Source organism: Sorex araneus, chromosome 2, assembly GCF_027595985.1.
Source record: "Sorex araneus isolate mSorAra2 chromosome 2, mSorAra2.pri, whole genome shotgun sequence".
Lineage (NCBI taxonomy): Eukaryota > Metazoa > Chordata > Mammalia > Eulipotyphla > Soricidae > Sorex > Sorex araneus.
The window spans coordinates 81,332,934-81,356,984 of record NC_073303.1 but is presented as its reverse complement, the minus strand read 5'-3'; the positions used below and the strand labels follow the sequence as shown (position 1 = coordinate 81,356,984).

At 40.8% G+C, this 24,051-nt stretch overlaps 1 protein-coding gene across 2 annotated transcripts in view; it reads right to left on the bottom strand.

The window, feature by feature from the left end:
* PDE7A (phosphodiesterase 7A) overlaps positions 1-24,051 on the bottom strand; it is a 94,703-nt gene that overhangs the window by 5,786 nt on the left and 64,866 nt on the right. For both annotated transcript variants that reach the window (XM_055127969.1, XM_055127970.1), the window contains exons 4-11: positions 16,513-16,664; positions 13,508-13,571; positions 10,771-10,866; positions 9,554-9,654; positions 8,202-8,333; positions 7,816-7,907; positions 2,549-2,693; positions 1,762-1,858 (exon numbers count right to left, since the gene is read on the bottom strand). In XM_055127969.1, the coding sequence (XP_054983944.1) occupies positions 1,762-1,858; positions 2,549-2,693; positions 7,816-7,907; positions 8,202-8,333; positions 9,554-9,654; positions 10,771-10,866; positions 13,508-13,571; positions 16,513-16,664 (879 nt within the window). The remainder of the gene's footprint in view (positions 1-1,761; positions 1,859-2,548; positions 2,694-7,815; positions 7,908-8,201; positions 8,334-9,553; positions 9,655-10,770; positions 10,867-13,507; positions 13,572-16,512; positions 16,665-24,051) is intronic.

Genomic DNA, 24,051 nt, shown 5'->3' with positions numbered 1-24,051 from the left:
CCATATATGGTCCTGGAACAGTGCCAAGGGTCACTTCTGAGCACAGACAGGAGTAAGCTATGAGCACTACTGAGTATGGTCCAAAATCAGAAAAGGAAAGCTAGCAAATGGGAGAAGATATCTGCCAACTGTCTACCTGATAAAGGATTAATATTCAAAATATACACAGAACTCAGACAACTCAATATCCAAAAACAAAAATCTGAAAAAATGGCAGATGTAAACAGATTTTTTTAAAAGAAAATATAGAGATGGACACCAATATATAAAAAGGTGTTTATCATCACAAGTGAAAAATGTAAATCCAAACCATAATAAGATACCGTACCATAGCCACAGAATGGAAATTAATGTGGCACATACACACTGTCATCCCGTTGCTCATCGATTTGTTCGAGCGGGCACCAGTAACGTCTCTCATTGAGAGACTTATTGTTACTGTTTTTGGCATATCCTATACGCAAAGGTAGCTTGCCAGGCTCTGCCGTGCGGGCTCCATACTCTCGGTAGCTTGGCACATACACAAATTTTATTTAATTATAAAAAAGAACCTGGCCATCGTTGATAACTCAAATGAACTGCAAGAGAATGATACCAATAAAAAGAACTCTGTCAGACAGGAAAAGAAAGACAGACAGATGCTATACTACATGTGAACAACAATCATTGTCATCCTGGTGCTCATTGATTTGTTTGAGCGGGCACCAGTAACGTCTCTCACTGTGAGACTTATTTGTTACTGTTTTTGGCATATCAAATATGCCACAGGTAGCTTGCCAGGCTCTGCCATGCGGGCTCGATACTCTCGGTAGCTTGCTGGGCTCTCCGAGAGGGGCAGAGGAATTGAACACGGGTCGGCTGCATGAAAGGCGAACACCCTACTGCTGTGTACCACTCCAGCAACAAAAAAAATCAAACTCATAAACAGAGAAATTTTTTCTCTGTTGACATGGTGGTTGACGTAGGCACAGGATGAGGAGTGAATAAAAATGGGTGAAGATGGCTGAAATGTACAAACTTCCAGTTATATCCAATGCAATGTCTAGTATGGTAATAGTTAATACTGTGGTATCATATAGTTAACATTGCTAACTGAGTAGATCTTAAAAGCTTTCCTCAAGGGAAAGAACTGTCAGTCTTGGAGCCAGATAGTATAGAGGTTTAGGCACTTGCCCTGAACATGGCTGACCCAGGCACTACACATGGTCCCTGAACACTGCCAGGAATCAATCCTGAGCAAAGAGCCAAGATCAGGGCCTGAGCACTGCCTCATGTGGTCCAAATCAATACCCCCCCCCCCCAAAAAAAAAACTGCAACTACATGAGATGATTCTTGTTAGCTAGAATTATTGGAAGAATCATTTCCTAATACACAAAGAAATCACTATGTAACATACTGGAAACTCATGCTATATATCCATTACATCTCTAGAAAATGTCTTATAAGTTCATGGGAATGCCTTACATATCTAACAAAGGTGGATCAAGTTCAGGGTGATCTTTTTGTGCAGCAGAATTCTCAGCCTCATCTGTCTATTCATAAATGCATAAAAAGCCGATCATTTCAAAAGAGAATTATTAATATTAATAAACGAGTGCTCAGTTTGTACACTGGTTAAATGAAACATCACTTAAAAATATCAAACTTTACTTAAAAATACCGAACCAACTTTAATGCCAGATTCCTGTAGTGGCTATTTTATTCATATAGTGCTAAAAACGAACAGACGAACAGACGTTCACTTAACACTGTTCACTTGCCTTGATGGAAGAATTCCTCTGTTACTTTTTCACTCCACTGCTTGCTTAATTCCCAGGTCCGACAGGGGTTACAAATATCAGCACATTTCAAAGCCATCTAACAAGGAAAATATGTATTGAGAAAAAAAGGGAAAATCTCAATCACAATTAAATTTTAAAATACTTGTAGTAGTGTTGAAAAAGAACACCATAAAATAATTTACCACCCTTATATTTGTTTTGTGATGCGACTGGTTCTACCAGAGATACCTGCAGAAATGTTAATAAAGAGGCTCTCATACCTACCGGATGTGACTGAGAATGCCAAAGCGGCAACTACACAACTGGAACAGTCCTAACAAAGACATGCAGTTCCTCTCTTTTTTTAAAGAAGACCATATTAAAAAGAAAATGCTTTCTAAAAAATGCAACCACCATGTGATACACAGTTACAGAGATGTTCATGATTGCGTTTCAGTTGTACAATGTTTGAGCTCCCCTCCCCTTCACCAGTGTCCACACCCATCCACCAATGTCCCCAGTTTCCTCCCGATGCCCTGAAATGCTGTTTGTTGACTGCCAGTCTAATGGCATAAAGATTGTTTCCTGTCACAAAACTGGAGTACAAAAAACAACACTGCTGGTGCTCTCCTAGGGAGCAGATTCACAAGAGACAGCTTCTATAAAATGGTTCACCAAGTGAAAGGAAATGGCTCTTTTCCTTTACCTTCTCCTAAAATTATACTATAATATTTCATGTTTATATGAATAGTGCCAAGATTCCCTCTAGAAGTAGGCCCTGTTTTACCTGTAAAACCAAATGCCGGTGTCTGGCATCATCTAGGTGTAAATCACCTTTATCCAAATGGGTCCTAAACAATGACAGATACTCATTCTGGCGACTGATGTCGGTGGCTAATATCAAAGCACCTATCTGAGTTTCCATTTGTTGCCTGGAATGAGAAATAATAGAGAGAAAATAAAAGACTTTCACTTAAATTGCTACTTCTAAATTTTTTCTTTATGTCCAGAAAGTTTTAGAGTTTTAAGACATTCATATTGGCGAGCAACCTTTTAACCTGGCACCAAAATGAATTTTAAAAGAACAAATCAAAATCCCACAAAACTAAAAACAAAACCAATAGGGTTTGTAAGAAACCACCAATAGGCAAACATTATAAAAAAGTGTTTTATCCTCTCCATGACATTGAAGCATCTTTAAGGACAAAACAGCACTGACCATGCAAGTGGAAACAAACATAAACAAATGGGACTACGTCAAACTAAGAAACTTGTGCACTTCAAAAGAAACAGTGACCAAAATACAGAAAGAACCCACAGAATGGGAAAGAATATTTACCCAATACCCATCTGGTAAGGGATTAATATCCAGGATATACAAGACACTTGTAGAATTGTATAAGAAAGAAACCTCCAACCCCATCAAAAAATGGGGAGAAGAAATGAACCAGTTTCCTCAAAAAAGAAATACAAATGGCCCAAAGGCACATGAAAAGATGCTCCACATCCCTAGTCATCAGGGAGATGCAAATCAAAACAACAATGAGATATCATCTCACACCACAGAGACTGGCACACAGTCAAAAGAACAAAAGCAACCAGTGCTGGTGTGGATGCGTGGAAAAAGGGACGTTCCTTCACTGTTGGTAGGAATGCCGACTGGTCCAGCCTTTCTGGAAAACAATATGGACAGCTCTTCCAAAACTAGAAACTGAGCTTCCATATGACCCTGCAATACCACTTCTGGGAATATATCCCGAGGATGCAAAAGAGCACAGTAGAAATGACATCTGTACCTATATATTCATTGCAGCACTGTTCACAACAGTCAAAATATGGAAACAACCCAAGTGCCCTAAAACAGATGACTGGTTAAAGAAAGTTTGGTACATCTACACAATGGAATACTACGCAGCTGTCAGGAGAGATGAAGTCAGAAAATTTGCTTATAAATGGATAAACATGGAGAGTATCATGCTAAGTGAAATGAGTAAGAAAGAGAGGGACAGACATAGAGGGACTACACTCATTTGTGGAGTGTAGGGTAGCATCACATGAGGCTGACACCCAAGGACAGTAGATACAAGGGCCACGGGAATTGCCCCCATAGCTGGAAGCCTACTCCATGAGTGGAGGGGAGAAGGCAGATGGAATAGAGAAGGGATCACTAAGAAAATGATGGCTGGAGGAACCATTTGGGATGGGTGATGCATGCCGAAAGTAGATAATGGACCAAACATAATGACCTCTCAGTGTCTGTGTTGCAAGCCATAATGCCCAAAAGTAGAGAGAGAGTATGGGGAATACTGTCTGCCATAGAGGCAGGGGGAAGGTGGGAAAGGGGAGGGGGCATAACCGGGATATCGGTGGTGGGGAATGTGCACTGGTGGAGGGATGGGTGTTTGATCATTGTGAGATTGTAACCCAAACATGAAAGCTTGTAACTATCTCACAGTGATTCAATAAAATTAAAAAAAAAAAAGTGTTTTATCTTGCCAGGGTAGAATTACTTGCTCAAGAAACAAACAAACAAACAAACAAACATTAGGGATGTGCAGATAGCTCAAGTATTAGAGCGTGAGCCCTTGAGCTGGGTCCCTGCCAGCATACTGCCCTCTGCCCTTCTGCAGCAAATCTATGTATAACGGTGGCAGCCCCCAAGCGTAAAGCCATCAGGCCCTCACAGCTGAGTATCCCGGGGAATGGCGCTGAGCTCCACAGGCATCGCTGGGTGTAGCTAATAAATAACAAAAAATAGGTGTGTAGGGGCTGGAGAGATAGTACAGTGGGTAAGGTGCTCGCCCGGCACAAGAGCGACCTGCATTCAGTTCTCTGCAACTCGTAAGGAATCCTGAGCACCGCCGGGAGTGCTGCTGGGTGCAGAGCCAGGACAGCCCCGAACACCATTGGGTGGGAATTTGGTTTCTTTATTTCCTGACTGAGATTTGAAAAGAGGAAAGGTCAAATGGTGAGACTAACCCACTCAACAAAGAAATCCTAGAGATTTTCTTTTCAAGTGCCAGGGGCTGAAACCAGGGTCCCAGGTTTGGAGAGCATACACCCTCCAAACTGATCTAAAAGACTCCTGACAAAACTCCCCCCCCAAATCTAGCAAAACTTAAACTATATTTTCAATGTCCAAATAAAAAATTATACAAATGTTCGATTTGGGGGAGTGAAAATAACATGTTAATATAATAACAATTAGCATCTTTTAAGTCAATACCAAGTCAAATGAAAAAATTCTTCACTTTTGTTTCAACAGGGCAATAGCAAACAGTATCTTTTATAATATCAATAAGAACTATACCATCAGATTAAAAAGCTCACAATACTTAATATGAATTAAATGAAAAAACAGAAAAGAAAATTCTTGTAGTAATGTTCTTTACTTTCTGTTTTCCTTTTTATCAAATCTAGTAAGACACCAAGGCTAATCCATCCAATACAAAACATCAAAAAAGAATGTATCAAAAAGCATTTCAGTTTGCCTTAATCAAGAAAAGGTAGATTATATATACAAACACTGGTTTAAGCAATATCTATATGTGTACTACAACAATAAACAATTTTACTCATCAGAAGCATTGCCATAACCCCAAACTTTATCCTTGAATAAAGATTTTTAAGAACATATAATAAAGTCTAATGCTCATTATACAAACACAAAAGGCTTTTTATAATTTTTTAATTATGAAAGGGAAAAATGAAAGAATAAGTTAAATTTTAATACCCAAACATATTTTGTGCTTCATCATTTTTCTAATTACAGCTAAATTACATCTAAACAAATTACATAATTTCTAAATTACATTTTCTAAATTACAGTGTTTTTCTTTTATTAGAACACTGATTTACAAAGTTATCCATAATATAGTTGGTTTCAGGTGTTCAATGTTCCAACACCAATCCCACCACCAGTGTGACCCTGCCGCCATGACCTTTCCTCAGCCAACTCACCAACCCAGCAACATCCTCATCCCGCCCCCAGCCTGCCTCTATAGCAGGCTTAAACAAATATACCCCATACTGCTTGTTACAACAAATGGAAAATGTAATTATCAGAAAATAGATCAATAAAATTAAATTTGTAATGACATATTTCACGATGCTGTTACAAATGTCACGGAGGGTTTACTGAGCTGGGCTGGGGCTGGTTGAGCTTCCTGTGCTTTCACTCACTAAGCTTGGTGGGCTTCAACTACACAATTTTTCAAGTTGCTGTGGACTGGGCCGCTTATATGGTGGAGAGGGTCAGGGGCTATCGGGAGGGAGGGAAATATGCCACCTCCGTTCTGAGAACATGGCAATGTTCAGCCTGGAGATCATTCTACCTGGACAATATGGCAGCTTGGTGGCTTTTGGAGGTTCAGTTCTCACAGCTTTCTTAAATACATGCATCTTCTCTTAGTGAGGCAGTAAGAAAAACTTTCCGGACCAGGGACTTCAACTTTTAAAAACAACCACCAGCCTACTGGGCTCATTTACATCAATATTTATGGGCCACTCCTGTGGCTAAGGGCTTACTCAGGATCCCTCTTGGCGGGGCCCAGGGGACTGGGTATGTGGTGCTGGGAATCAAACCCAGACTGTCACCAAGGAAGGCAAGCATCTTATCAGCTACAAAATCTATCTAGTCCTTTCACTGTTTCCTATTACGCTTTCAAATGACCCGCGCAATTTCAAATAGTAAGTCATTTTATCTAATAATTAGTATTTTCTGTTCTTTCCATCCATCATCTTATCCCGACTCCAGGATGATGCTATGGAGGATATAAAGTGTTCTTTCTAATTTCTATATTTGAGAATTTCCAAAAACAGATTTTTAAAAACCTATTACTAATATGAAATAAATATAAAATAAATGTCATATTACTAATATGAAATAAATAAAAGAGAGGGAACTGAGAGGGAACCTGGGCACACTGGAAGGAGGGAGACATTGGGGGAAATCACAGTGTCTTAATAAAAATTAAAAGAAAAAACCTATTACTATACAAAATGTTTGCTTTCTATCCAACTTACCTTTTCATGTAGAAACTAAAGTTTTGGCTGAACATAAATTGAAAATATGTAACACCTACTTATATAAACAGGCAGGATTTTACATTCTGCATTTGAAGTGAATTTATTATTGTTTTGTTCTGGGGTCACACCGAGCGGTGCTCAGGGTTTACTCCAGGCTCTATATTTAGGAATAATCCCTGGCTGTCAGGGGAGCATAATAAAAAACTAAGATGCAAACTAGAGTTGGGGACATGCTAGGCAAGTGCCTTAATCCCTTAATCCCTAAACAATCTCTCCAGACCCTTGTAAAAATTCACTAGAAAGGTAGTGACTATACCGCATGTTTAAATTTCCAATATTTTGATATAAGCTTGTTCTGTATTTCAAAATACCTGGATATAGTAACGTAATTTTAATTTTATTTTATGGGTTTTATTCCGCTGGGTAGAATGGGATAACTCCACACCCATCTTTGCTTGGAGGGATCACATGTGGTGGTGGGGACAGAACCTGTATTGGTTACATGTGCAAGGCAAGTGCCCTACCTATTGTCAATCTCTCTAGCCCTGTGACAATTTTTAAGTTTTAACAATTTCTTTGGGTTTTTTTTTTCTTTTCTTTTTTGGGTCACACCTGGCAATGCTCAGGGATTACTCCTGACTTTGCACTCAGAAATTACCCCTGGTGGTTCTCAGGAGACCATATAGGATGCTGGGAACCAAACCCGGGTTGGCCGAATGCAAGGCAAACACCCATCCACTGTGCTATTGCTCCAGCCCCTGACAATTTCTTTGAGGGCTTAAATTTCCATTGTTTATAACAGCTGAAAGTCTGTTTTTTTTTTTTTTTTTTTTTTTGCTTTTTGGGTCACACCCAGCGATGCTCAGGGGTTACTCCTGGTTCTGCACTCAGGAATTACTCCTGGCAGTGCTTGGGGACCATTTGGGATGCCGGGGATCGAACCCAGGTCGGCCGCGTGCAAGGCAAACGCCCTACCCGCTGTGTGCTATCGCTCCAGCCCCTGAAAGTCTGTTTTAAACAACTTACCTTCTTTCTATCGGCATGTGTGAGAATAAACCAGATTCTCTCAATAATCCCACTGCAGATCTCCAGTGGTGATTCTCCAGTACTGAGGTATTCTATCAAAACAGAAAAAAAACAGTATTTCTAATTATTCAGTAGTCAGTTTCTTTCTGCACATACAGTTATTATTTGTAAGTAATAATCTGGTTAAAATTCTAGTACTCATGGAGAATTTTGTTAATACTCCTACTCAGATTTTTTTTTTGTGGCCAAAAGTCACTTATTCTGAAAGATTAATGGACATAGAAATAGATGTGATAAATGGTATGAGTTAACAATCACTTAGATTTCTTTTAAACAAGAAACATTTTCTAGAATGAAGCATCACATTCTGGGAAGATTTCACTAACCTTGTATAAAGTTGCCAGGTAATGGTTAGTTTTAATAAGAAAAGGTTGATTGACACCTGGGTGGTCCAGATCATGAGTGGCAGCTGCAATCAAGCTCAGCAAGACATCCCAAGGAGTCACTGAATTGGCAAGCTGGAGTGAAAAAGAGTGAGTCTGAAATAAACTCTGTGCCAACACAGTACCAACACAACATTGCATTAGCCCTAAATGGCAGCAGCTACAGTGTCTCTCCTCTTTGTATTTCGGGGAATTATCCTTCCTCCTTCCCTCTCTCCCTCCCTTCCTTTTGATTTTTGTACCACACCCAGCAGCCATGATGCCCAGGGGTTACTCCTGTCTCTGTACTCAGGGTGCTTGGGGACCATATAGGACGCTGGGGATCGAACAGTATACAAGGCCGGCCACTACCTGCTGTGCTCTCTCTGTCTGACCTCAGCTTGCTTTCTAGCTTCACATCTGGCCAAAACTAATATTCTAGTAGAGAAGAGTTTAGACCATTTTCTGCAATTCTCTATGAGACATCTGTATTTCAATGTCATGCAAATGCATTAACTTATACATACAAAATGAAACTTTAGTAACCAGCTCAACATCCCCAAATTGCTCATTTTTCTACATTGCTCCTCTCGTGGACAACTTTTCTCAGTAGTCCAGTTCAATCTTCATGAACTGTTTTATCTACCTCAGTTCCCCAATACACTCAGACACCACATCCTCCTCATTCACATTCTCAGGAGATCTTATTCACCATCCATTTCTCTCCTTCCCCAAGGGGACCTGCCTAGCTTACGCTCTTAATACTTTCATGGAGTACTGACATAGCTCCTGATAGATAATCAAATTTCTGAACTTGTCTGATTTACTCTTATCCATGACCCACAGGCTCCACCTGGCTGTGCTAAGGGCTTACTCTCCTAGTGGGATTGGGGGGGACCATATTGTGGTGCTGGGAACTGAACCTGGCATTGCTGCATGCAAGACAAGCATCTTACCTGCTATACTATCATTCTGGCTTCTACTAGAATTTTATTTTCTTGTCACTTACTCCCCTTCCATAGAGCCTTCTGAGGCTCCAAGAGCTCACCAGGGCTCACATGGAGCCCAGTGAAATGCCTAACACAATATTTAAAATTTCTATCAGGTTTTTGCTTGGACTCCTACGACCTCTGTCATTGATCACTCCAATTTTCCAGTCGGGGCACTTACAAACATAGCCACATCTGGAAACCTGATCCAGCTAGATCTCATTCTTAGGAAGAAAGCCTCTGATTGTGAGTCAAATCAGACTCAAACCTAAAGAAACATATTTAAAAGAAAATCCAAGGACTCTTCCTAAGATGTCAACATCTTACCTTAGGTTCTTTTAAGTAACAATGCATGGCCTGAGTAACGTCTGCAGCATGGACTGCATTGTGGTAAGGGTTCTGGCTGTGATAATCTTCTTGAATCATAACTGCAGCAAAGAAAAAAAAAGACCTTAAAGTAAACTACAAATAGGAGACATGCGTAAGCATGAAAACTGGGGTAGTTATGAGTTCTCCACTCATACCTTTCACACGGCAATTATATTCACACTGCTCAGACTCAAAGATACGCTCTATCTTCTAATCTACATGCAAATCTCTCCAGATTCCTCCCTACCCCTCTAGTCAGGGCTCTGAGCCTTTGCAGCTTTCCCGCCAAGGGGTGCTGCTCATGCCCGACTGCCTGGCTCTGCCATGGGTGAGCAGCAGCAGCAGCGATGCTATGCTAAGCCCATGCTGAGCCCACGCGCCAGGGCACCCTACTTCACGTTTATAACCTAGGCACCACTTTTTTTTTAATCTTGTTTTTTTTTTTTTTTAAAAATTATTTATTAGTGAATCTCAGTGAGGTACAGTTACAGACTTACAACCTTTCATGCTTGCATTTCAGTCACACAATGATCGAGTACCCATCCCTCGACCAGCTAGGCACCACTCTTGGAGCAAAGTCAGAATATTTGGTTCCGCCTTGGGAGGCTGTGTTGCAAGCCATAATGCCCCAAAAGTAGAGAGAGAGAGAATGGGAAATATTGTCTGCCATGGAGGCAGGGGGAGGGTGGGAAAGGGGGATATACCAGGGATATTGGTGGTGGGGAATGTGCACTGGTGGAGAAATGGGTGTTTGATCATTGTGTGATTGTAACCCAAACATGGAAGCTTGTAACTATCTCATGGTGATTCAATAAAATTAAGGAAAAAAAAAAGTCAGAATATTTTTCTCTCTCTGGATCCTAATTACTATGGTACCAACATGCGCTGCCTCCTTTGGATTTAATAAAAGGCAGGCAGAGACGAGCCAGCTGAGGTCCCCACCAAGGCCACTGTGCTGCTATTCTTCGCCTGTTAGCAAATGCTGGTGCACAAACAGGCTCAGACAGACAGACACAGCATTCAGCAACGGCACACACTCAGAAGCTGAACAGTTACGTGCTATTTAAGTCATTCAATCTGGGAATGATAGGTTGTTGAGCTTAATGATATAAAATCTAAATATACAAGTTTTTACATAAAATGTTATTACTATTAGATGCATTCGAACTACTTACCTAAAAATCTGCGAAGTTTCATCATATCTAAATGGAAGTATTCAATTAATCCATGAAGACTAAATAAGTGAAAGGTTAAACTTACTAGACTATTTCCTAAAAAGAAAGAAGGAATATCAGTACAAAATACAAGCTAACATTGCACTATACTTTCAAATACGGACTCTGAAAATAGAGAGCTAATTTTTACTTTTAAATCTATCTAAAAATGTGCATATTCTCAGGCTGGGAATGTGGCTCAATAATGAAGAATATGTCTTGCATGTATGAAACCTGGGTTTGATTCCAGGTACCATCTCGTCTCTTTTTTTTTCCCATTCTAAAAAAACAAAAAAGCTTTCATTGCTATAGCCAATGAACTAGGACACAAGCAGTTTTTAATAGAGCAAATCTTTTAAATGACACCAAAAAATCATTTAAAATATGTTAATAGAAAATCTTGAAAACTGTCTCCCATGGATAAGTTAATTCAGCTTTCCAAAGAAGCAAAGACAAGTTTGTACTTAACTTTCTCTTATCCTCGCCTTTACCACTTTACTTTGAATAATAAAGGCTATGGGTTCAGATAGTACAATGGGTAAAGTTGACCTGGGCTCAATCCTTGGCCCCCAACACTGTCCCCTGAGTTCTGCCTGGAGTGATCCCTGAGTGCAGAGCCAGAAATAACCTCTGAGCACTTCCAGGTGTGGCCAAAAAACAAAACAAACAAACAAACAAATAAAATAATAACCACGGTTAGCAAAGAGCAAATGTTCTTGGCTAAAACCTTCTTAGGTAGAGGTTATTTATGCAGGGTTGGGAGGGTTGCTTTTAGATCAAAAATCAGAAATCAACTACTTGCATCTCCTATACTTAGAGCAGAAAACTTGGTAAACACGGGAAGCACAGAATCCATACATCAGCCGACTAGATAATTTACCAACGCTCCAATCCCGAGTCAAAATTATTTCTTCCTCCCCTATATTGTTCCAATACACACCAGCATCAGATGTGTTCTAGTTTCCCTCATTTTTGAGCAACCATGAACCCTTGACTCTCCTAGTTCCTTTAGTTGTAACTCCTGTCAGTTCCCTTACATAGCTAAGTCTTCTGAAAGAGCTGCCATTATTATCCTCATCTTCCTGTCCTCTGCTAAAACTGGATTGGAAAAACTACCATTTTCATGTTATAAAGTCTCAAAGTTTTGTACACTTCCTCTATAGAACACAGTAACAGTTAAATTATTTATTCATTTATTTTCCTATTCATTTCTTTTTATTTTGTTTTGGGACCACTCCCAGTGTTGCTCAGGGGTTACTCCTTGCCTTGTGCTCAGGGATCACTCTTGGCAGTGCTCAGGGTCAGACCTGGATTGGCTGCATGCAAGGCAAGTGTGTTCCCCACTGCACTATCACTCTGATCCCTGACTGCGTTTTACAAGTGTGAGCTCATAAGTCCTCACAGTATGCAGACCTTCACAAAACACGAACATGAGTCTAGAATTCTCTAAAGATTCTCCAAAGAGTTCTCTATGATTCTTAACATGTACAAAATACTTGCACAACCTAAACATGGCAGAAAGAAATCGACAAATATTGGATTATTTCACCCATGTGCATAATATAAAGAAATAAAATTGATGAGCAAATGAAACAATATAGGATATTAGTCAGTGAATTATCCACAAATAACAGAACTTCAATTATTTGAGGGGAAGAGAAGTAAAAGAAAGAGTGGAGGGGCTGGAAATAAAAATAGTGGGCTTTATTGGTTTTTATTTTCTAAAAGCAAAAAATCTCCACTTGATGTAGAACACCAAGCAGGGTGTTTGTCTTGCATGCAGCAGGCCTGGGTTTCATCCCCAGCCTCCCACATGGTACTCCGAGCACTGAAAAAAAAAAAAACCAAAAAACCAACCCCCTCCCCTTACTGGGAATATACATATTCAGAAAATGGAGAGTATGGAGGTCCTCTAATAACATCAGTCCAGTCAATGTTATTCACTGTAATACTGATGAGAAAAATTCCTGTCTGATAATGGATTAAACCATCTTACCAGAAGACCTGCCTTTTCACTGCCTTTGCATTTAAAGTAAAAAAGAAAAAGTGAAAAATGTTTTCCATAAGGAATTCTATTCCTTAAGAGAATAAAGAAACATGAACTCTCACCCCTCAAAAAACTGAAAAGGGGCTACAACAGTTAGAATCGTGTATAGCATTTTTCCACACCATCCGAGCTCTATAGATTCTGAAAAGCCATTTGGAATGGACTAGGAAGTTCTTCCCCACCTCACTATGGAGAAGCGTGCTGGAAAGAATCACTGTTGTTGATTAGAACACGCTGAACCTCAAGTGTTCGGAGAAAGAGTAAATGCCAATACAATGCTGGATGAAAGAATATCTCTCAAAGGACTGTTCATCTGCTATATACCGGTAGCTAACAAAACTGGATTAGAATGTTACTCTGAATGGCCACATACTTTTAAACAATGACAAATCAGTTGCATACCTTTGACTTACTGTCTATAATAACATTAATCAGGGGAGGCTAAATTGCTAAGAGTCATAATCAAAAACCAAAATTCTAAGAATGATCTAGACTTTAGATCAGTCACTAAAGAAGAGGCAAAGATGCGGCTCCGCCAGCAGAGGGCTCATAAGCTAAGCAAATGAAAGCGAGGCGCCTCTGCTGGTTGTGCACAAAGGCAGAATATACCAAGAATACAGTAACTTGGAGTAAGTCAAATTCTTCACTTACCATTTGTTAGTCTATCAAATAGAAAGATATCAAAATTCCAATTTCCAACTTTTTCCAGCATACACTGCAATAAAAATCAAATATATCTACTGTAATTTAATTTCAATAATATTGTCTTTTATAAAGAATCCACAAAGAAGTTAATAAAAATGGATTGTGATTTACTTTAAGAAGCATCACTTGCCTTATAATCAAGATCTTTCAAAAAAAAAAAGTCCAAAGGGATAAGCTGTATTTAAAAAGCAAATAATTTATTTTTCAATTAATCCAGGTGTTTCAAGTCATACTTAGAATTCCATGAAACTTCAAGAATTCTAACACAAGTTAATGTCACTGAAGTACGGTTCATACTCTGTACAGTCTAGATTTTTTAAATCTAGTAAAAATAAATTATGGATCAGTTATGCAGCCCAGTAGCATGAGACCTGGGTCCAATCCTGGTACCACAAACAAAGAAAAAGGTTATGGACAAGAAAAATAGTACAGAGGATAAGGTGCTTGCCTTGTAGGGTTTGACCTGGGTTCAATTCCCCACAGCAATCGGGCTCAGTGTGACCCCCAAATGAAAGCAACCAAACGTTACAAGAGTCAAACAGTATTGGGGCTGGAATGATAGCACAGCAGGTAGGGCATGTGCCTTGCACGCAGTGGCTGACCCGGTTTCGATTCCCAGCATCCCATATGATCCCCCGAGCACCGCCAGGAGTAATTCCTGAGTGTATGAGCCAGGAGTAACCCCTGTGCACCTCCGGGTGTGACCCAAAAAGGAAAAAAAAAAAGAGTCAAACAGTATCTTCTAGGAATTGTTGAAAGTGCTATTTTCACTCACACGACAATATCAGGCAAAGAATTTCTTTCTTAATTACTTGTACAGCAGAGGAAAATCAAACCAGGGTGGAAGATCAAACTTGGGTTGGTGACATGCAAGGTAAGTAACTTCCTGCTGTATTTCCTGGCCCCTCAAAGATTTGATTTCAAACCTCTTACTGATAGGGAAACAGACAAAAAGTTACGAATCTCGCTCAAAAAAATTATAGTGCTGTGGGGTCATCTAGTTTGATTCTGACAGCAAAGCACTTGACATCTAAACTATCTAGTCTATTTTATATTACTTAAAATATACTCATTTCATTGAAAAAAATATGCATCCACTTAAAATTTAGTCCCAACTTGTACTTTTTAATTCATAAAGTATTCTTACAAAATAATAGCTGTACTACATTAACTTTAGGTGTGTGTATTTATGTCAGCAAATAAACCCCAGTGACCCTTAACACAAAGAGATTACATATATGCACCATATATTCATAACTTGAAATATCTGTATACTTTACTTCCAATAAAAAATATTTTGTATCCAAAAATTCACTGCTGCATACATTTATAAACTGACATGAACAATACTAAGATACAGATTAATTATAATACTAACAGTGATGTACAGATCAATATTCTCAGTCTAAAGAACAGACTTGTGGACCTTCTTTAAATTTAAAGCAAGCATAAACACTTTTCTATTGATTTCTTTGACCAGTCAGGAAAGCAAACTTTTTGGCTTAATATAATCATAAAGGCACCATAGTCCAATCTACACAGACCTACAAAGTCTGGCAATCTTTATTCTTAAATAAAAGAATAATAGTCAAGATTATTACAAATTCTTCTCCCCCCCCCACGTGGCATGCCTACAAATTATTTGGTCAAAAACAAGGTTTTCTTAAACTTCACCTTCATTAAGACATTTCTTTAATACTATATTTAAAAACAATGCTCACATTCACCAGGACTAAATCTTTGAACTATCTCCTTGATACAAGAGACAATGAGACAATGATTTGACTGCAAATCAGACTAAATTCCTGTGCTGGCTTTACTGCTAATAAACAAACAGGGAAAGCTCAAATAAACTATACTCTCAGGCCATACTTCCCTTATTTGCAGAACATAAAAATTAGAATTTACCCATCTTTAGAACTCTAAAGATATAAATTACTTTATTTTGGGTAGCAAATGTACATTATCTTTAAATTCCAGAAGACAGAAATATGGAATACAGGGTTTTAGACTAGCCAGAAATAACTAGTGAATTATCTGAAATCATACTTTTTCTAGAATTATTTGCCACCATAGTTTTTTTTTTTTTTTTAATATCATTGTATCACTGCATCACTGTCATCCCGTTGCTCATCGATTTGCTCGAGCGGGCACCAGTAGCATCTCCATTGTGAGATTTGTTGTTACTATTTTTGGCATATCAAATATGCCATGGGTAGCTTGCCAGGCTCTGCCGTGCAGGTGGGATACTCTTGGTAGCTTGCCGGGCTCTCTGAGAGGGGCGGAGGAATCGAACCCAGGTCGGCCGTGTGCAAGGCAAATGCCCTACCTGCTGTGCTATATTTTTTTAATATAATCTTTTTTTAAAATAAAAAGTTGTCTGAAAAGGCATGTTGCTGTTATTCTTGTCTTTTGTCCCACCATTATCTTAGCTAATGGAAACAGAAGAATGTCTTGGATAAAATATCAATTCAGCAGGTTACTCCAATTTTGACAGCCCAAACTTTTTTTTTTGTTTTGGGGCCATCCTTGGTGCTCCAAGATTCCTCCTGGCCCTGCACTCAAGGATCACTCCTGGCAGGCTCGACAGAGGTGCTGGGGACTGAACCTAGGTCGGCTACTTGCAAGGCAAGCACCTTTTCCTCTGTGCTATGAGCTGACCCCAGACCATCAATACTCATTTCACTGTTCAGATTTTCTGAACTATCTCATTGTTGAAATCCTCTATACTGACCTACCTATTATCTGATGTTAAAACAAAAACATTTTCATTAGTCACTTCATAACTGATCCTTTCTAATACCTAATTATTCTAGTTATTCTAAAGGAAAAACTAGAAAAGTGGGCCAACTGATTTTCACACAAAGTAAAAAGGTTCTATAAATCAAGTATGAAAAAAGGCTTTAATAAGGTCATGAAAATAAGAAAAATTTTGAGCAAACTCTACACACCTTAGCTTGTCCATTATAATCATCATCTAAGATGTTTAGAGAACTTGAAACTGTGGTGCCACGAAAAAAGCGTGAAGATCTAAGATACCGCTGGAAGCTTAGTAACCTTCTTATATTCCGAGCAGACACAGAAACTTCAATTTCAGATTGAGCTGAAATAAAAGAAAAGATGAGTATAGTAAATTAAAACTGCAGTTTTATAGCAAATTAAACAATCTTTGTAATACTGCTTCTATTCTATACAGTGAATCATAATACCACATTTCTAAGAGGTAAGGGATATTTTATTTTAATTGTATTTATTGACTGACTGATTTTTGGCTTTTGGGGTCACAGCTAGCAATGATCAGGGGTTGCTCCTGGCTCTGCACTCAGGAATCACTCCTGGCAGTGCTCAGAGGGTCATATGGGATGACAGGGATTGAACCTGGGTTGTCTGCATGCATGGCAAATATCCTATCTGCTATATTATCACTCAGGCCCCTTTACTTTTATTTTTAACTAAATAACAAGAATAAAGGGGTACATGGCCAATTTTGACAACATTTAGAAAGTTAATGAACACAGCTGAATAATCAGGCTTGTTAACTTAAAATAGTATTAACTTTTGGGGCTGGAGCAATAATACAGTGGACAGGGCATTTGCCTTGCACATGGTGAACCAAGTTCAATTCCCGGCATTTCAGATGGTCCCCTGAGCCTCCCAGGAGTGATCCCTGAGAGCACAGCCTGGAGTAAGCCCCGAGCACTGCCAGGTGTACCCCATGACCCAAAAAAGAGAAATCACCACCTATCATCCTGTTATTCCAAGACACCATTATAAACATCATGAAGTAGAAAGACAACATTTCGATGCCAATTACCTGTCATATTGAGAAGCCAGATGTACGAGCTTTAATAATTATTCAACTGAAATACCTCTAAATCCTCACAGACTTTTGAGGACAGTGATAGTACACTAGGCAGGGCACTTGCCCTGTATGTGGCTGACACCAAGGTCAATCCCCAGCACCCCATAGGATCCCCTGAGTACCATCAGAAATGATAACTGAGCACAGAGCCGGGAGCAAGCCTTGAGCATGGCCAGGTGAGGCCCCCCAAACATAAGTGAACTAATGAGGACGTTAATGAGATGCCCACATGTCGAAAGCAGGGCGGGGGTGCTCTGCCGTCCGGAATCCCGGCAGCGCAGCAACATGGTGACCTCTGGAGGACTGCAGTCGGGTGTGTGTGACACTCCCCACCCCCGTGACCCGGCACCTAAAGACATCTGAGCACCAAGGCATGACCCCCAGCAAGCCATCCAGCCAGAAAGCGCACAAGCACCACCATCAAGGAAGTCACCACGGCTGAGCACGCGTGCAAGCAGAAGAAAGTATGCAGACCCTGACCCCCAGCAAGCACTGTGCCATGCAATGAGCACCCCGCTTTTCAGAAGAGCAACACGGGGCAGAGAAACTTTAAAGAGTTATTATAATTGAATGGTCTGAATTCTCCAATTAAGTTTGATAAAGTTGTTTAAAGGACCCAGGTTACCTTTGAGTATAGAATGTATGGGGGCTGGAGCGATAGCACAGCAGGTAGGGCTTTTGCTTTGCATGTGGCCAACCCGGGTTCGAATCCCAGCATCCCATATGGTCCCCTGAGCACCGCCAAGGGTAATTCCTGAGTGCAGAGCCAGGAGTAACCCCTGTGCATTGCCGGGTGTGACCCAAAAAGAAAAAAAGAATGTACATTTATTTCTCAGTTAAAAAAAAAACCAAAAAACGGGGACCAGAGAGATAGTACACAGTACAACAGATAGGGCGTTTGCCTTGCAAAGGGCCAATCCGGGTTTGATCCCTGGCATCCCATACGGTTCTCCAAGCACCGTCAGGATTAATTCCTGAGTACAGAACCAAGAGTAACCTCTGAGCATTGGTGGGTGTGTGTGGCCCAAAAAGCAAAAGCAAACAAACAAAAAAAAACCCAAAGAAACAAAACAAAAAACAAAAAAAGTCAAAGAAACTGAAAAGTATGGTGCAAACATATAAAAAATTGAAGAACTTTACAGAAACCATTCCTGGTGGATAAAACAAGAATATATAATATCAAGCACCTGTAAGACTCATGTGAAGCCCCAGGTTTGATTTGCAATACTACCAAAAAAAAAAATTGAAAATTAAGGTTCACTAAGTTCTTTTTTTTCTTTCTTTATTTTTTAATAAGTGAGTCACCATGAGGGTACAGTTACAAATTTACCCAACTTCGTGCTTGTTTCCCTCATACAATGTTCGAGAACCCATCCCTCCACCAGTGTCCATTCTCCACCACCAATGTACCCAGTATCCCTCCCACCCTCCAATCCCATCCCCTCCCCCACCCTCCCCCGCCTCTGTGACAGGGTATTCCATTTTGTTCTCTCTCCTTTTGGGTGTTGTGATTTGCGATAGGGGTATTGAGTGGCCATCGTGTTCAGTCTCTAGTCTACTTTCAGTATGCTTCTCTCTTCTCGCGCGGGGTCCCCAACCACATTTTACTTGGTGTTCCCTTCTCTATCCAGGATGCCTTTTCCCCAGCATGTGAGGCCAGCTTCCAAGACATGGAGCCAACCTCCTGGTATTATATACTGCTATTCTCGGGTGTTAGTCTCCTACTCTGTTATTCTATATTCCACAGATGAGTGCAATCTTTCTATGTCCCTCTCTTTCTGACTCATTTCACTTAGCATGATATTTTCCATGTTGATCCACTTATATGCAAAGTTCATCACTTCATCTTTTCTAACAGCTGCATAGTATTCCATTGTATTGATGTACCAAAGTTTCTTTAACCAGTCATCTGTTCTCGGGCACTCGGGTTTTTTCCAGATTCTGTCTATCGTAAACAGTGCCACGATGAACATATAAGTGCAGATGTCATTTAGACTATACCTTTTTGTTTCTCCAGGATATATTCCCAGAAGTGTTATTGCTGGATGAAATGGAAGCTCAATTTCTAATTTTTTGAGAAGTGTCCATATTTTTTTCCAAAAGGGCTGACGGTTCACTAAGTTCTTGATGGGGCGAGGTCTTGGGGAAGGCAGGGAGCTTGTGAGCTCACCTGCAAATGGCTCCTCCTGCTTCTCCCAAACATACCTACAGCTGCTCTACGCCAGCCCATTCAGGGCTGCGCCCGATCCCACCCAACCCCAACCACCAGCCAAGCCTTGTGCTAAGGCTAACTAAGGCTCACTGAGAGTTTGAGAATTGAGTTAGGATCAAGAATACTTGACCTAGGAGATTAAGGGTCAATAATACTTATAATTAATAGCACTGTAGCACTGTAGTCCTGTTGTTCATCAACTTGCTTGAGCGGGCACCAGTAACATCTCCATTGTGAGATTTGTCGTTACTGCTTTTAGCATATCGAATATGCCACGGGTAGCTTTCCAGGCTCTACCATGCAGGTGGGATACTCTCGGTAGCTTGCCGGGCAAGGTAAACGCCGTATCCGCTATGCTATCGCTCCAGTCCTAAAAAGTATCACTGCAGTATAGCACTGTCGTCCTGTTGTTCATCAATTTTGCTCAAGTGGGCACCAGTAATGTCTCCATTGTTACTTGTAATTAATAGCAATTATAATTCATTGAGATTCCTGGATCAATTATACTTGTAACTAATATCTTCTTGCCAAATTGAACCTTTTATCAATGCAAAATGTCTTCTGTTGTCTCTTGTAACTTTCTCACTGAAAGTCTCCTTTGTCTGACACTACAGACACCCTATCTCTCTCTCCTGACTATTAAGTGTGCAGAGTATCAACCTCGTCCTATTACTTTTTTAACTTTTACCATCCCATTGCTTTCAACCTCTTTGTATTCATATATCTAAAGCGAGTCTCTTTATACTGTATATGAAGAGATTGTTTTTCAAAGTCCAGTCTGCCAATCTTGGCCATTTAATGTGATTATTAAGAGCCAGGACTATGGCTCTGTGGCAGAGCACTTGTATGGCATGTGGGAAGCCCTGGGTTTGATCCAAAGCACCACCAAGGAAAGAAAAAAAAAAAAAGCTTCTCTAGTTTTTGTATATGTCATATGATTTTTGTTCCTTTTTTGCTTCTCAGACGACCTTCAATGCTCTTACCTTCCTGTTTACCAATCCTTTCCTCTGCCTGCTGGAGTGTGCTTCTAGAGAATGCTTCACTTCAGTAATTACTGTATCATTATTGCTCCAGAACTTCTTCAGTTTTCTTTTATAATTTCTTTACCTACTGAAATTGAGTATGTATAACAATCCCCCTGGTTTCCTTTAGCTCTCTGGCCATTGTTTTCTTTCAATCTATAAGCCTTTAAAAAAAAATGACAACTGGTTTAACATTTTTGACTAGTTCCACTAAAGTCTGGGATCCCCAAGAAATTGTATCTATGATATTGTTCTATATTTTACGTGTATGGGTTATATTTTCCAGTTTCTTTTGACTGTTTTTTCGTCAAATGAGAAATGTACATCCCATATTCACAGGGGACCTGGGGAATTTAAATTTTACCTCCTCGAGGAGGTTTTGTTTTTTGATTCATTTGAGTTGATTCAAGGAATAAATCCAAGGCACCATTTTTTTTTCCTTTTTGGGTCACATCCGGCAGTGCACAGGGGTAATACTCCTGGCGCATGCACTCAGGAATTACTCCTGGTGGTGCTCAGGGAACCATATGGGATGCTGGGAATCGAACTCAGGTTGGGTGCATGCAAGGCAAATGCCCTACCTGCTGTGCTATCGCTCCAGTGCCACAAAGCATCATTTTCAAGGCTATCTGGAGCGATAGCAGAGCAAGTAGGGCATTTGCCTTGCATGCAGCTGACCTGAGTGTGATTCCTCCACCTCTCACAGAGCCCAGCAAGCTACCGAAAGTGTCTCGCCTGCACAAGAGAGCCTGGCAAGCTACCCGTTGAGTATTCGAGATGCCAAAAACAGTAACAAGTCTCACAATAGAGACGTTACTGGTGCCTGCTCAAGCAAATCGATGAGCAATGGGATGACAGTGATGCATGCTATCGCTGAGATACTCAGCTAGCCTAAAGAGAGTTTAACTCTTTTTGTTTGCTTGCTTTTTTTTTTTTTTTTTGCTTTTTGGGTAATACCCGGCCATGTTCAGGGATTACTCCTGGCTCTGCACTCAGGAACCACTGGCAGTCCTGGGGGACCATATGGTATGCTGTGGATTGAACCCCGGATCGGCTGTGTGTAAGGCAAAAGCCCTACCCACTGTACTATCACTCCAGCCCTGAGAGTTTAACTCTTTAATTTTTAAATTTTATTTTCATAAAGTTGTTCACAATAATTGATTACATTATTTCAACACCAATCCAACGACCATAACTTCGAATTTTCCCACCACCACTCAATCTTGCCCCAACGGCAAATGCTACATAATTTATTTTGTATTGCTTATTAGGAATAGTATGAAGTGTCTGTAAGGGTGTATCTCAGTGATACAACAACAACAAAAGGTATGCGACGTCTGCTCCTGGAATTCTAAATAACTGTGGTCTGGGGCCATCTCTGCAGCGAGCTGCTCAGTTCCAAGATTCATTTGTGAGTCTCTGGGTCCTGGAGGCAGTTCATGGGTGTGACAGCCAGGACCCCGAAGGGTGGGGAGATGGAAAGGGGAAACCCAGTCCCTTGAGGCCTGGCATTTTCAGGTACCGGTCCTGCATACTTGGTTTTTTCAGCAGATTTATTCTCTTGCTTGGGGGGCCCAGGAGGAGCCTGTGAACATCGGCTGTAAGGGTGGTGGTGACTGGGTTCTGGAGGTTTGCGGCTGCCGGGATTCAGAGTTTAATTCCTATTATTGTTGGCCAGAGACATCAGTTTTCTAAATTTCCTAGTTTGCCTCTGTGTGTCTGCCTTTGTTTACTGTGTGTTGTCTCAGGAGCACTCAAGTTCCTGTTCCATCATCTCACTTGTCAGCCAGTGACCTGACACAGATTTCCTTGAATACCCTGGGCCTAAGTAGGGTGTAGTAAGACGAGGTAGGACAATGGAAAAAGGTACCATGTCTAATACAAATCTCCAGACAGGACTTGAGGATAGGGTACAAGTGGCAGAGCACGTAGCATGCACATGTGAGGTCCTGGGTTTGATCCCCATTACCATATGGCTCTCCGAGCACTGATCACCTAGTGTGGTTCCCTAGAAAAAGTATCTGATAAATGCCACAGGTTAATCATTTGGATCTGAAAACAAAACAAACAACTGTGCCTATCTTTCAGGAATCTGCTACGCTGCAGCCTTAAACTTTTGCAAGACAGGGCCCACAAAGATTAGTGTACCCTAAATTCAACAAGACATGCCCTGAACCCAAGGGCCGAGGAATGGAAATGAGCACTGTTTTTTGTTTGTTTTTTCACTTTTTGGGTCATACCCGGTGATGCTCAGGGCTGATTCCTGGCTCTGCACTCTGGAATTACCCCTGGCGGTGCTAGGGGACCATATGGGATGCTGGGAATCGAATCCAGATCGGCCATGTGCAAGGCAAACACTCTACCTGCTGTACTATCGCTCCAGCCCAAATGAGCACTGTTTTAGTTGCCAATTAGCAACAGCCTCTTTCTTCACCATGGTGTGCCCTCCTCATAAGTATCCAATCAGGGTTCAGAGTTCTGAAATACGGGGCAGAGAGAGTCAGAAGGTAGAGCACTTCTCTCGCATGTCACTGACCTGGGCTCAATACCTGAGCACAGAGCCAGGGTTAAGCTTTGAGCACTGACAGGTGTGGCCCCCAAATCAACCCCCTCCCCCAGCCCCCGTGCAAACAAATAATGCACAAGAGTTCTGAACTGGCTGATGCTGGTCTTCCCCACGCACACCAAATAATTTTATTTTGGTGAAAAGTTCTTGCTACTCTTGTCAGTTAAGAAAAGCAACATCTGCCCCCTTCCTCTAAAAGATTAGTTTGGGGAGTAGCTTCCATGAGTTTACTTCCTGCTCAATTTAGGTTCAAGAACTGAGAAAAGCTAAACAGGAGCACTTGTTTGGACAATTACCAGTTAGCACCAGACACTCTAGATATTTTTTAATGAATTTTTTTTTTCTAGGCATGCACATACATATAGGATTTCTTTATCCAAGAGACTGCATAGTATAGTCTTTTTTTTTCTTTAAAGAATTAATGTGCATGTTTTCAAGTTAATAAACATACATATCTGGGCCACATTCTAGTGGCCAAGTTTCACCCCACAAGTCTTCAGGAAAACGAAGGCAGTGTCCCAACCAACGGGCAGCAGTGTTAAAATTCTTTCTTCTCCTGCCACGAGCTTCCTCCCCTCCCTTCCCTCTGCTGCTGCTGGTGTGCTGCCTGCTGGCTGGACACTGGGCCGTGGAGCGCTTACTCCCGGAGCACGGTGCTAGCTGGTGCTGCAGATCTGGTTGTGGTGCTCACTGGGGGCTGTGACCCAGGAGAGGGGATCTCAATGGCAGTGCCAACCGGATCGACCGTCGCACGTGAGGCGGTGCTGGGGATCAAAAGCACAGCCGAATGTAATGACTGCGAGGCAGGTACTCTACCTCGGAATCACA